Here is a 14,094-nt window from a genome sequence, read left to right on the forward strand (position 1 = left end):
TAGTCCAATTAAACAAGTCTAGGTTATCACAATAACAAGATCAAATCATGCAAAGCAGCGAAAAATAAATAACACAAGATATGATCACCCAGGAAACCAAACCGGTAAAAACCTGAGGAGGATTTGACCTAGCTATCCTCAAGGTAAACTTGAATCCACTATCTTGAAAGAACCGAAATTCATACAATAAGACTTACAAGTCCCCACGCTCGACTTCTTATTACTACCAACCAGTAGAATTTACTGACACGACCACGTGCAAGCTCCGAATCCACGGACTCCTTCTTTCTTGGATTCCCACCAGCTACAAGCACACCTGCTTGTGTATTCTTTAAATTTTAATGGCAGCAACTGAATTGATCATCAAGATGTAGAAAATATCTCCTCCTTGAAAACCCTAAGTTTATGTAAAGGAAAGCTCCTCTAGATCTCACAAGAGATTTACACAAACCGCAAATATGAGCAACACTAAAACGTGGCTAGAGTTTGCCTTTTATACTTAGGACAAATAAGAAACCCTAAAAACGTTTTAAAACAAATAGGGCTGAGTTGGACGAATCTGTAGAAAAGCAATCTGCCCGAGCTTCGATCGGTCGAGCCTAAGCTTCGATCGATCGAGCCAGGCCGAAAGCCACAGTGTTTCCTACTTTAAACTCGATTCCAACTTTACATTGACACACAACTTTGAGATAGTTTTAAACACTTCTAAACACATTGTTTTGATCATGGTTTGCCAACAATACACATTAGAGTTCTAAATATATAAAATTCTAAACTTTAGAACCTAATAGGGGCTTAGAAGAATAGGTTTTTGATTAGAGTGGAAAGCGTCCAAATGATGTATTCTGGAAGACGGGAATTTCAGAATCCAGTCAACAGTAGCTACCCCTCTATCTAATCGAATCCACACATTCTGATTACCAGGGCGTCGGTTACACCAAGTAAATGGATAGCTAGTATAGCCCAAGTCCTTCAACCTGCAAAAATCAAAAGCCTCACGAAAGCCCAGCATTTGTCTTTTTGGTCTATCTAGCCAACCCTATTTCTCATCTGCATACAAGATTTCGTTAAAATCACCAATACACACCCAAGGGAGAGTGAACCGAGTACTTAATCTTCTAAGCATGGACCAAGAGTTTTCCTGGTTGACGATCTTAAAGTCTCCATAGAAACCTGTGAACCGTCAAGCGTCATCAACTCCATGGTCAATAATGGCATCAATGTGATTATCTGAAAAAGACTGAACATTTACATTAGAATCAGCAGCCCAAAATAAAGCTAAACCACCCTCGGTATTATGGCGAGGAACCTCAAAACAATTATTATATTGCATCTTTCTACCAATTTTGACTAAAACTGATTTCTCAACCTTCGCTTCCATTAAGAAAATCAGCATGGGACCTTTGTTACATACCAACGTAACTAACTCCTCTTATGTCTGTGGGTTCCCAAGCCCACGACAGTTCTAGCTAAGGCAACTCATTGGGCTCGGTGGTGCTGGGGACCAGCCATCACCTTCATATTTTCTTTGTCATGGGAACTACCACCAACCATGCAAACTTTTTTCCCTTCCCTCATATCTACTACATCAATACTAGGCCTTCTATCAAAAACCATAGAGGAAGAATTTGGAACTATAATACCTATTTCCTGGGCTAACTTCTTCCAAGTTCTGACTAATGCATGGGAGTTTGTCTTAGTAGCTGTGTTAGTACAGTCTTGGAGTTGGATAGGATTAAGAACTGGCCTTGATTGTACTTGGGACTGCTGTGGAGAATCAGTGGGCATAGCTCTGCAAGTTGGAGTATCATGTTCTTGAAGAGATAGCCCAACAACCTGTTCGTCCAACCTCTCCACTTGGATCGACTTTCCTTGTTTCAAAACTTGCTCTCCGGAGAAAGCACTGCTCTGAGAATCACCCTAATCACCTACCACTTGCTTAGGCACAACCCGACCATGCCAAAATTGTCCATATAGTGTTTAGCTTCCATCGCTGAATGAGAGCCATAATGCTACTCATCCCGGTGTGGAATTGAGGACTCATTCCCTTGACCCGGTTGGCCTTTCCTCCACCAAGGTGGCTGGTTTTGCTTCCTGCTTGAAATTACAGCCATGGTCTTCTTGCTTTGGCGAACCGGTTCCGCCCATAACCACTCCCTATACTGTTGATCATCCCTGCTTAACTTCCCCTGGCCTCTCAACCACACTTCGCAGTCCCGTTCGTCATGAGTGACTCTACCGCACCAATACCAAAAATTAGGAAGGCGTTCATATTTTAATCCCACTAACCCAATCTGTTTACCACCTGACTTCAGTTTCGATACACACGGCAGAGGCTTAGATATATCCATTGCTACACGAGCTCTCAAGAACTCATTGCCTACACCGTCGTCCTCCGGATCGACAACCTAGATCATTGTTCCAATTGCTCGGGCTATAGCTTCACCAGTTTCATGATTCAGATTATTCAATGGGATGTTGTGTAACTGCACCCAGACCTGATTATACACCAAGTGCGGAATCTATTCTACATCGAAAACCCTCTGGAAAGCTATTAAGCTTTTATCATATGACCATAGCTCATACTCTAGTACCCTCTCGAGGTCCATCATGTCTTCAAACTCAAAAACCAGCACGTTGTCCCCTGAATCGTGAATCTTCAACTCACCGACTGGTCTCCACAATGGTTTGAATGTACGAGCCACTGCTTCAACATTCAAAACTCTCTTCGTGAAAAACTTCCCGGCCAAATGATGCACCCCCTATTGCCTCTTGGTTCGGCACATCAGCACCACCTTCTTCATCCTCTGTGAGAGAAAACTTAGCCCATAGAACTTCCAAACCAGCCAAGATAACGTTTAGCAGTGGAACGAGAATAAATAGTATACTACAACTGAGACTACACTCACTGTCCTATCCGTCCGTAGACGTGAAGGGAATAAAAACCCTAAACTAGGTTAGGGACAATATTCTACGCGCGGCTTAGAGAGAAAACCCTAGCCAACGTGAGAAACTAATTACCACAGCATGGTTTTACTTGTAAAGCCCTTTTTGTTCCTAGGCATATACTGAACACTGTTTACGGTTTAGCAAATTTTGCAACTAGAGTGCCAGTTCATCAGAGCTGGGTACATCAAGCCTTGTTGAAAGCCTATTGTTACTGTTGTTATAAAAAAAAAAAGAATTTTAATTGTGAACTATAATCGAATTATGGTAATTCAAAACAGATGTAATTTTCTTTTCTATAATTTATTTTTTTATATAAACTTTTATTTATAGATACAACGAGAATAGAAACTATTGTGTTTTTTATTTGATGACAAAAGATTTTATCAATTGAGTTAACTAGAAGTTTAGAACTCACTACTCACAAGAAACGTAGTATTTAGTCTCTAATAATTTTTTCTTATACGGGTTTTTATTTTATTTGTAATTATTAATCCTCAAACAACTACTACATTTTTTACATAAATTTCCTAAAAAATATAATGATTACTCTCAATTTTTATTGATAATAATGATTCGAATCTATGGTGTCGATTCCATGAAATTTATTACATAATAGAAGTTTAAATCAAAGTTTGGCACACTGTTTCAATTTGAGAATTTACATCAAAGTTTAATTATTTACTTATTTATATAAGGTCTCTTTTATGAATATCATGTCCATATTAAGTAACACACGCTCAAGGAAGTATCATATTTTATTTTGAAATGCAGTTTACTTTGGCTATAGACGATTAAAAAATAGACCTCAACATCCATAATTTATGCAAATTTCATTGATATCTTCGGTTTCAATTTTTTCATACTAATAAATGCTTCTTATACATGTCTATAATTTCAAATATAAGTTTTTAACTCTACTACAACTATGTTATCTTGGCATGCATTTATCACGTTATTCAAGCAAAAAAAAAAAAAAAATTCAATAATTAATTTTTCAATTTGTTTGCATGGAACTAGATAAAGATCTCAATATTGAGCATATACATCGGCATATATAACCTTTTTAAATGTTCTTTTACACTACTCCATCAAAAGATGGGTTAATCTTTTTTGCCAAAATCCTTTGGGGGATGCTTTCACTGGGAAAAGCACCTTTTTATTAAAGGAGCAACAACATACATTTCAAGGTGCATGCCTAATAGAAACCCATATGCATAAAGACAAACAAAATTAATGGCCTTTCACCATTTTATGCTTAAGAAAAACCTCCCAACTTAATTCTATCGTAACCAAAAGCTTATTCAAAAATCAACGTATATTCCATTTAGAGTTAGAACCAAAATCCCTTTCATGGTAGTAATTGGCCAAAAAGAGAAAGAATACCCACAATCATAGGGAGATGTTAGGGGGCTTATGGTGAAATCCAAGAAATCAAAGAAGAATGGTAAAAACGGGAGAACGCACATTCAAATTGTATAAAAGGAAGGACCTCACCAACCAAAAAAAAAAATAAAAAATACACACACACAAAACAACACACAACCTTGCATTTCAAATGAAAAGTCTTAGTGAAAAGTATGGTAGAGAAAAAACTGAGTCAGGAGAGTACTCTTAGAATGTAGTATCACCACAGAATGAGAGTAACTTAGCAGAATAGCAAACTTGGCATACACCAATAGGGCAACTTTCTCTGTCCCACGAATTACATCCTCCCTAAGTTCCTGAGCTCATTTAAGCAAAGGCCAATCTGGCTTATGTTCAAAACCTCAAGTTTTGTGCTCATATGGCAATAAGACTGATAGAGTTGGAGCTGAGAGTTTTTTGGCCCAACTTATTCTACGAAACACACTATATATAAATACAAATACTTATAAGTGTGTGTGTGTATTTGAGAATATGCACGCTAACATAGACCTCCAGTTCATGACTTCCAGATTACACTTGAAGGTTTAGATCTAGCACTTTTGATGACTAGAATGCGGGAACTTTAAATCTATCAATTCAAATTATATGTAGATTGATTTCTAGTAGTGACTTTGAAAGGAGAAGGTATAGAACCTTTTTGATCTCAAATGAGTAGCTCCAAAGTCTTTCTTAAAATGTATCTGATGGTTTCCTTTATTTACTAAGTGAAATAAATCTATAACCCTAATTACTTGATCGGTTGGCAAGCTGAAAATCTGAATCTGCATAATCACACTTTGATCGATCAAAATTGTTAATTCCTGAATACCTTGAAACAATCAAATTCATGTTCTTGCACACTGAATACCAAAAGCTTAAGCACTTGTCTGGAAATTCCCGTAGACTCTAAAGACTATAACAAGACAAGTTTTTTATTTATGTGTTTGCCAATATAAATCTAGATATTCAAATCCTAACAAAAATGTTGCAACAAAATGGAAGATGCTACTCTAACGAAACATTTGATTTTGTATATAGAAAGTGAAATTGTTGTGAAATTTAGTACAAAATCAATCATAAATTATTTTCAGGATTTAAAAGAAGGTTGATTTTCATTTGGATATATCATAAATGATTGAGTTAAAATGTATCAAGAAAATTTTATTTCTTTTATTTTGTTTATATTTTGTTATGGCGAATGTTATCCTCCAAACCGGATTGGAGAAATCTCTTTTAACTTAACATGTGGTGGTTTAAAAAACCATCAATGTATCTCATTTTAATTAAATAATTAAAATTTTCACTTGACTACATTAAATAGGTCATGTAACTAGAAGTACACGTTGATGATTTGTTGACTTGCTATGTAGTGGGCTAGAGGAACTTTCCTCCAAACTAGTTGTGAGAAAAATTCTGCCATTTTAAGGACAAAATTTGGCTCCAAACACCAATAGGAAGATAATATTTGTCTTTATGACTCACTTAACCTAAATAATTTAAGTGATCATGTGCATTGCACATAACAATGACAAATGTCATATTCCTATTAGTGATTGGAGCTAAATCCTTTCCTTTTATTAATTCTAAATAGATAAAAAAAAATTTAGTAAAAGATACTAACTTTGTTAATCCTAAATTTTAGTATATTTCTTATTTTTGATTGACCAAATAATTTTGGTTCATTTTTAATTTGATCTGTAAAGATAAAACCTTGGTTCGGTAGATGTTGGTTTAACATGCTAAGAATTGCAAGTCACCACTTATAGCCAAAGCAAATTTGGCCAAGTTTGATCATTTCAAATAACAGAACAGAATGCTCTAGGATATCAAGCACATTGGCCAAATTGCGGTCGAAATTCACATTGAGCAGAACATGAAGAGTTATACCGTCTTTGTGCTGTATTGATATATATTACACAATTACACTGAGACACCAAATTTTTGTAACAAGTTCCAATGGAGGGAGAGCAAGAACTGATGCATTGATTTGAGAAAGAAAGTTTGCAAGAGCATTAATTGTTATCTTTATTATTTAACTACTTTGGTTAAAAATGGAGGACTAGTTGATGCAATTGGAACTGTTCAAATTATACCAGGACTCCAAGGTATTAATGATAATACCAATTTTTCATATCAAAATCAAAAAAGATCAACCATGAAGAGTCACAAAGGTGGAATCTTCTACCACGCTATTTAACAATAATTTTACTATCTAAGCCAAGAGAACCAAAACCCGCATATCTACAACTGGGCAACGGAAATTGCAGGCAATATTGGTAGATACAATTCAAGCATAGAGAGTCTGCAGGTTCAGAAACCTGCAGCCAAAACTCTCAACACATGCACATCCATATTCAGCCAATATTTCCTAATAACTAGTACAGAAACTTTGAGCACTACCTGGGGCCAGAAAGCTGTTGTGAAGAGATGTAAGACATTGGGTTATATGAAACACCTGCAGCACTATTAGAAGTAGCATTTATATCTGGATACAACCCCAAGTCCTTCAGCTCATTGAACCCTTCCATTCTTGACTCCTCGATGAATCTCTGGCCATAGAACCGCAAGAAATTTAGTGACTCGGACCTCGGCTCACCCAAAGACAAACCACCTTCCAACATGCCAACAACGTGAGCCATAGAAGGCCGCAGCGCTGGATCTTCATGCACACAACACAAGGCAATCCGCACTAGCTTCTCAACCTCTTCACTTGTCACTCGTCCCTCTAACCTTGGGTCTGCCAGTTCCAAGTACCTTCTCTGCTGATGCATTTCTAGCGCAAATAGAGGGAAATATATTAGTCTGTGTTCCGAAACAGAAGGGGATGAGGATGAGGCATTTCCTTCACTGCTACTAGTTTTTGTGCTGTGGCTCCATGTTTGTATTGAGCAATTTTTTCTTCCCCTCACAATCTCTAGTAAAACCAACCCATAACTATATACATCAGCCTTGTCGGAAATTGTGGAACTCATTATCCACTCAGGCGCAAGATAGCCTCGAGTTCCTCTCATTGTTGTAAATAGAAAAGATTGTTCAGGATTTAGCAGCTTCGACAGCCCAAAATCTGAGATTTTCACTTGTAAATTGTCGTTCAAGAGAATGTTTTCTGGCTTCACATCGCAGTGGATGATTCTGTGCTCACATCCACCATGCAAGTAAGCAAGCCCCCTTGCTGTTCCAATGGCTATTTCCAATCTCTCTTGCCATTCTAGAACAGGACCATTACCGAAGAGTGTACTGCCCAACGAACCTCTGTTCATATACTCGAGAACAAGAAAGCGCTGCCTCCCTTGTGCGCAAAAACCTTTCAATCTAACCAAATTGATATGGTGGATGTTCCCAATTATTGAAACCTCAGTACAAAATTCTTTTTTCCCTTGGATTCCCAAACTAGTAATCTTCTTGACCGCCACAACAGTTTTGTCTGACAGAGTACCCCTGTATACAGTACCAAATCCACCGCTACCAATCTGAGTCTTGAAGTTCTCAGTAGCAGCTGCAAGCTCTTCGTAAGCAAACCTTCTCGGTAAGCCTGGGATAGAGATCATCTCTAGCTCTGCAGACGAGGACGAGTTACTCCGGCCTAGTTTTACAGTTCTGGTTTTAGAATGCCGCTTTTTCCTTAACCAAAGGATTGCAATGATTACAAACACTACTAGTATTAAGAATCCTGTTAAAGGTAATAGTACCAAAGCAGCGACTGGTAAGTTTTGTTTCTGATTTATGTTAGAAGAACCAACCAAAACTTTGATATAACCGAAACGGTCCTTATTGTTGTCTGCCGAAATGAAAGAACCTAAATGGTTTGCAAGAAGATAACAAGAACCAGAAGAAAATTCATGGAAAAAGCCCAAACAAGAACAATTTTCAGAGCATAAATTTTGGCAAACCGACAACGTTACATTATTTTTCACGGGCTCCTTGAAATTATTGGCAAAATAGTCCATACCAGGGCCGAATTTTAGATAGGAAATAGAGGAATTCAATTGACTGCCATTTCTAGCTGCAGTACAAGCTGAAGGCAGAGAAAGCGAACGATTCAGTGGCATGCAATTATCACCATTGTTTTGATGACTGAATTCTGGTAAACAAGAACAAATTCCACCCAGAGGCTTTCTTCTGCACAATCCAAATTCTTTGCAATTGAGAGGAAGATCACAATCCTCAAATGGTCCTGCAAATTCTAACTCCCATTTATCGCTCTGAGTCTGAGGTGGTCTGACGATACTAAATCTGCCATCGGGACCCAACTTACCACTCTTAAACCTTGATGACCCACTCAAAGCTACTTGAACAACCGTGGAATTATCACTTGCTAGCAAATACAAACCTGTGCCATTCATCACCATCAACGATACGGCCTTTTTAGAGTTCCTGACAGCCTTTTGATCCATGGACAAACTCCAATAATTCATCTTATTCCATTGCAGCACCACATCACTGTCAGTAACTTCAAGTCGATAATCACCCACCGACATGTCCTCGTCGGCTGTCACAGCGCTTTGCAATGATTTTCCAGTAGGAATTCTCTGTCCCATGACAATAGTGTCCGTCGGATGAGCAAAACTCTCCCACAACGTATTGTTTCCTGCATCAACTAAAACGAGATTTCCTGTCTCTGAAAGCTGCATAGCAGAAATATCAGAATTGAATTGCGGGGTTGACCAGAGTGGCTGACCAGTTTGGTTTGTGACCATGAGGCCGTTGACAGTCAGTGACAACTTGTCGGAGCTTGACATGGGCGTGTTGCGGTTGGCTGACCAGATTATGATGTTGGTGGCACTGTGTACGACAGAGAAGTAATATTTTGTGGAGGGGGGTCTGGCGGCATCAATTGTGGCTTTGAAAGTACCATCTTGAGAGCGTAAGAAAGCGCCTCTGGTGTCTTTGAATTGGAAGTATGAGGCTGTGAAATCGGGGCTGATTGAGTGCGTGGAAATGGAGGCTGAGAAAGTAAGACTTGGAAGGAAAACGCAACATATAAAGAAGAAGAATGAGAATGAGAAGCAACCCATGCATGCAGAGCAAAAAGGGTAGAAAAAAAAAATTGGAGTTGATTTCAAGCAGAATGATGATGATGATGATGATTGTGGTGGAGGTAGAAGAGGTGGGTGTTTTTGGTCTTCGTCTTCATCATTTGGATAGTTATGTCATATTATCACGCACAGGCTTACTTTTTTGAGTCAAACGCATTGACTGAATGTAAGTCACAGGTTCACAACTGTGGTTTGGCACTAGAATTTTTGTTTTTCTGGTCCTACTTTGGGGTGCGTTTTGTGGTGAGAGTTACTTCCGTGTGGATAAGCTGTTTGAAAAAAAAGTCGGTTTTTAAATAATGGGAAGTGTTAATGGATGTCCTTAGGATACTGGTTAATAATCTATTTAAAGAAAATTTTTATGGAAAAAAAAAAAGTAATTAATATTTTGACAGTTTTTTTCATTTCCCATAAAAATATTATCAAAATTTTCTTAAAAAAGATTATTAATAAGTGCCCTAAGGGCACTCGTTAGTATGACCCTTAAATAAGAAGCGTTTGAAAAAGTGTGTTTTTAAAGAGAAATTGATATGATTACATTATTTTTACAATAAATCTTAAGTGGTAGGTTATTACTGGTTGTTATTATTTGAGGAATAAATTAATCTTAGTGTTAGGTTCAAATTTGAACCAATAACAACTAACCACCTATATTTGTTGTAAAAATATTGTAAAAATGTTATGGATGTAACATCCCTCTTTTTAAAACACAGTTTTTAAAATCACATTAAGCATTTGGTAAAATATGTAGAAAAATGTTGTTTCTATTCATTGAACATTTAGATAATAGGAGCAATTACTATAATGGGCTTATCATAAATTGCAGCCTATTAGCCTTTTTATGGCTGTAGCATAAGTCTCACTGTTTCAATGTAATGGTTGTTAATCTTTTCTTGAAAGTTTGGCAGACTATTCATAAAATAAAAAAATAAAAAATAAAAAAGCCCTTAACATTTACCATTATTCCTGCATGTTATCCATATGTCAACTCCAATTCGAGCATAACATGGATTTGTTTACCTGGCGTTAAATTAGAGTGCCACCACATTGAACTAAAACCAAAAAGAAAATGATAGAAAAGAAAAACTAAAAATATGAACCCTGCCCCATAAAAAGTGGGATAGATGAGTGACTCGAATCATCTATATAGGTGCACCGCTAAAAAAGGGAGTGACACAATAGCTGGGGCAGTGGTGATAGAGAATAAGAGGAGATTCATGAGAAGGAAGGGTATGTATTTGAGGGTATATTCGGTATTTTGAACCCAAAACAAGTGAAATAGGAGAACGTGATACCAATTTAAATTTGTGTTTTGAAAAAAATTGACTGATGCTGTCAATTGATAATGCGCTTTTTGGCATTTTGTACTAACTTCCTTATAAATTGCCTAGCCAAACAACTTATAATTAGCATTTTCATTAAAAAAATGTGCATTTTCCCAACCAAACCGCCCAACCAAACGGGCTCTATTCATTCTTTTTTCTGTTTTAATATTTTGCCTTGACTAATAAAATTGAAGAATAATGAGGGCTAGGTAAGGTAACTAGTCAAGCCTATAACAAGAGAGTTGATAATGAGAGTACGATCTAAGATTTGAGTTCATCAGCAAGATAAATAGTTTAAATTGTCTATGTTCTTTTTAAGTTTTTATAATTGATGTTACATTACTTTATGCTAATTAAATAGGTTAATTTTAAATTAGGGTAAATTACAAAATTAGTCCCTACCCTTTATACCGAATTTTAATTTAGTCTCTAACCTTTTAATTGTGTCAATTTGGTCCTTAACATTTTTAGTGTTGTGTCAGTTTAGTTATTGTTATTATTTCTTGGAGGGAAAAAATTGATATGTCAAATGGAACAATAAAAAATTATTTTCTATGCCACATCAAATGCAACCATACTGCCACATAGTTTAAAAAAAAAAAAAAAAAAAAACTAAGTGTATGTTTGGATTGTGTTTTAAGTTTGCGTTTGTGCTAGTGGCAGCTCCAAGAATGTTTCTCAGGGTATTCTTGGGTGGACTTTCTCTGTTACAATTTTTTTTATTCAGATTTTAGTTCAAAAATTTTTTTTTAGCCTTTTCTTTTTGCTTGAAAGCAATGTTATGAATGCTGTTTTGGACTCTATTTCGATTTGTTTAGTGAAACAGAATATTTCGGTATCAGTCTATTTCGGCGTATCGTTTCAGGGTATTTCGGAGTTTCTAAAAAAAATTAAAAATAATATATATTTATATTATCTTATACAACATAAAATTATTGATCCAAATAAGTAAACCTAAAATAAAACAAATCATTTAGGGTCTGCTTGGTACATGTGTTTAAACACATGTTTTTAGTTTTTAAAGAACATTACACATATTTTTACACACTTTTTTACCCACATGTATTTTAAAAAAATACAAACAATGTTACTAGAACAATGTTACCAAACGGGCTTTATTTTATTATTTTTTTTTTTTAACTCAAATCATTGTTATTACATAACCATTACTATTTTGGAATATTAAAATATAAATATGTAATTAAATAATGAAAAATAACAACCAAAAACAATACAATCAGAGTGTATACATGTATATCACATTGGGAAGACGCAAGACTCAATAAATAAGTTTGAAATCAAACTCTTTTCTTAGCTTTTTGAGTTTTGTGATTTCCAAAGCATTGTCGTGTGGGTGGGGTCAGCAAACTAAAAGTGTAAAAGACAAATTAAAGAAAAAACTTGACAAAGCAAAAACTAGAGTAAAAAACGAAAGAAGAGGCGGACTAGCGGAGCGTCTGGGACAAAGCAAAGAAGAAGAAGGGGCGACCTCTGCGATGGCTGGATTTGTTTTTTAGGCGTTCAAAGCAAGTAATGACATGTTGTGTTGACGAGTTTGAGGGTATTCCTCTCTTTTTTTAGGGCATTCCTATTTTTTTTTTAAGGGTAGATAAATAAAAATTTTAAATTATTATAGTAAAAAAAAAAATTTCAGGTTAGGGTGGTCCTGGGACCACCCTGGCCTGATCGTGGCGCTGCCCCTGTGCGTTTGCATTTTACACACAGTGGGACCCATGGCTACAGTAGCTAAAATATTACGTTCAAGACTGAAAAATGCATTTGTCAGTGGGTCCTGTGCATTGTTCACAGGACCCACAAACTTCATTTTTTAGCAAAATTTTCATTAAAAATGGGTTTCACGATACTATTCACACATTTAAAAATTATTTTATTACAGTGTTTTCAGTTTTTAATTTTTAGCAATAAGCGGTATCCAAACAGACTCTAAATTTAAAATTTGCACACGTGAGATAAATTTGGGAAACTAATAAGAAGAATTGCACTTGGAAGTTCTAGCCAATCTGTAATTACAATCATAGTTAGTAAATCGATAGGAAAAATTATTTGATTGAATATGAATATTTGGTTGGATAGCAGATATTATGCTGGCAGTGATAGCAAATGAATGTTGATGATTGTTTTGTCTAGGCACAACAAAAGATGTGTAGGAAGGCGCGCAAGTGGAAAATGAGATTCTTTTATACTCCCACTAAATGAAGATGGGAAGGAAGGAGTTTCAGTCAGACAATTCCAAGCAAGATTCACATAGATTGCTTTATTTAAAAGCACTGAAGCATAAACATGATAAATCAACAGTGATTGAGAAATGTCAAGGGAAAAAAAAGGCGCAACATAATAGCGACGAAAGTGAAACGTTTGAAATGTATAACTCAGAAATAAAACATTTGAAAGTGAAAAAGAGGAACCATATTGACAACCACAACCTCAGAGGCCATGACAGCCTCTTTGATTTGCAACTTCAGGGATTTTAACTGAGATGAGGGAAAAGAGATGGATTTTAGGGATTTTAGAACCTATTAGTTTCCCCAAACTTATCTCATGTGTGTAGATTCTAATTTGATTTTTTATTTTTTTTTTAAATTTATGTGGCGGTATAGTTGGCAATTGATGTGGTATAAGTTCTTTCTTTTATGGTTCTATTTGACATCAGCTTTTTCCATCCAAGGAAAACAGCAAAGACTAAATTGATACAACACTAAAAAGGTTAGGGACCAAATTGTTACAATTGAAAAGTTATGGACTAAATTGAAATATGGTGTGAAGGATAGGGATCAATTTTGTAATTTACCCTTTAAATTATTAATTTATAAAAGTTAGATCCATAGCCATTGTATTTTTATTTTTATTTTTTGATGAACAGACTAAAACTTTATTCATGAAATTCAAATACAAGAAACATGATGGATGAGGACTTCTTCTAAGAAACAAGGACATTCTTCCATCCAAGCATAGAAATCAATCAAGCCAAGAGCTTGTTTTGCTAACAAACGAGCCAGCCTATTGCCTTGTTGTCTAACATGAGAAAAACTCACATTTCTAAACTCATTACATTTAGCTAACATCCCATAAATCAGTGAAAAAACAGAAGATGGAGCAAGTGAACATTCCTTAAGAGCCTGAACAATGGTTAAGAAATCTCCTTCAAGAACAAACTCTCTGATGCCCACTTCCTTAGCAAAAATAATACCAGTTTCAAATGTTTTTGCTTCAACTTCAATAATCCCCAATAGAGCATGGATTTTCTTGCTCAAACTTGCAATAAAATTCACATCATGGTCACGAATTAAAACACCAACACCAGCAGCTGTACGTGCAAGTTAGATTTGAGCTTATATAGAGAAGTAAAATAAGTTATCTAA

General features: G+C 35.9%; 1 protein-coding gene across 1 annotated transcript; it reads right to left on the reverse strand.

The window, feature by feature from the left end:
- Positions 1 to 6,459: 6,459 nt before the first annotated feature.
- On the reverse strand, positions 6,460 to 9,552 carry LOC115962308 (G-type lectin S-receptor-like serine/threonine-protein kinase At5g35370). Its single transcript, XM_031081218.1, has one exon. It carries the CDS (start codon positions 9,366 to 9,368, stop codon positions 6,750 to 6,752), a length of 2,619 nt encoding a protein of 872 aa, XP_030937078.1. The 5' UTR covers positions 9,369 to 9,552; the 3' UTR covers positions 6,460 to 6,749.
- Between the last annotated feature and the right edge of the window lie 4,542 nt (positions 9,553 to 14,094).

Source organism: Quercus lobata, chromosome 9, assembly GCF_001633185.2.
Source record: "Quercus lobata isolate SW786 chromosome 9, ValleyOak3.0 Primary Assembly, whole genome shotgun sequence".
NCBI classification, from domain to species: Eukaryota; Viridiplantae; Streptophyta; class Magnoliopsida; order Fagales; family Fagaceae; genus Quercus; species Quercus lobata.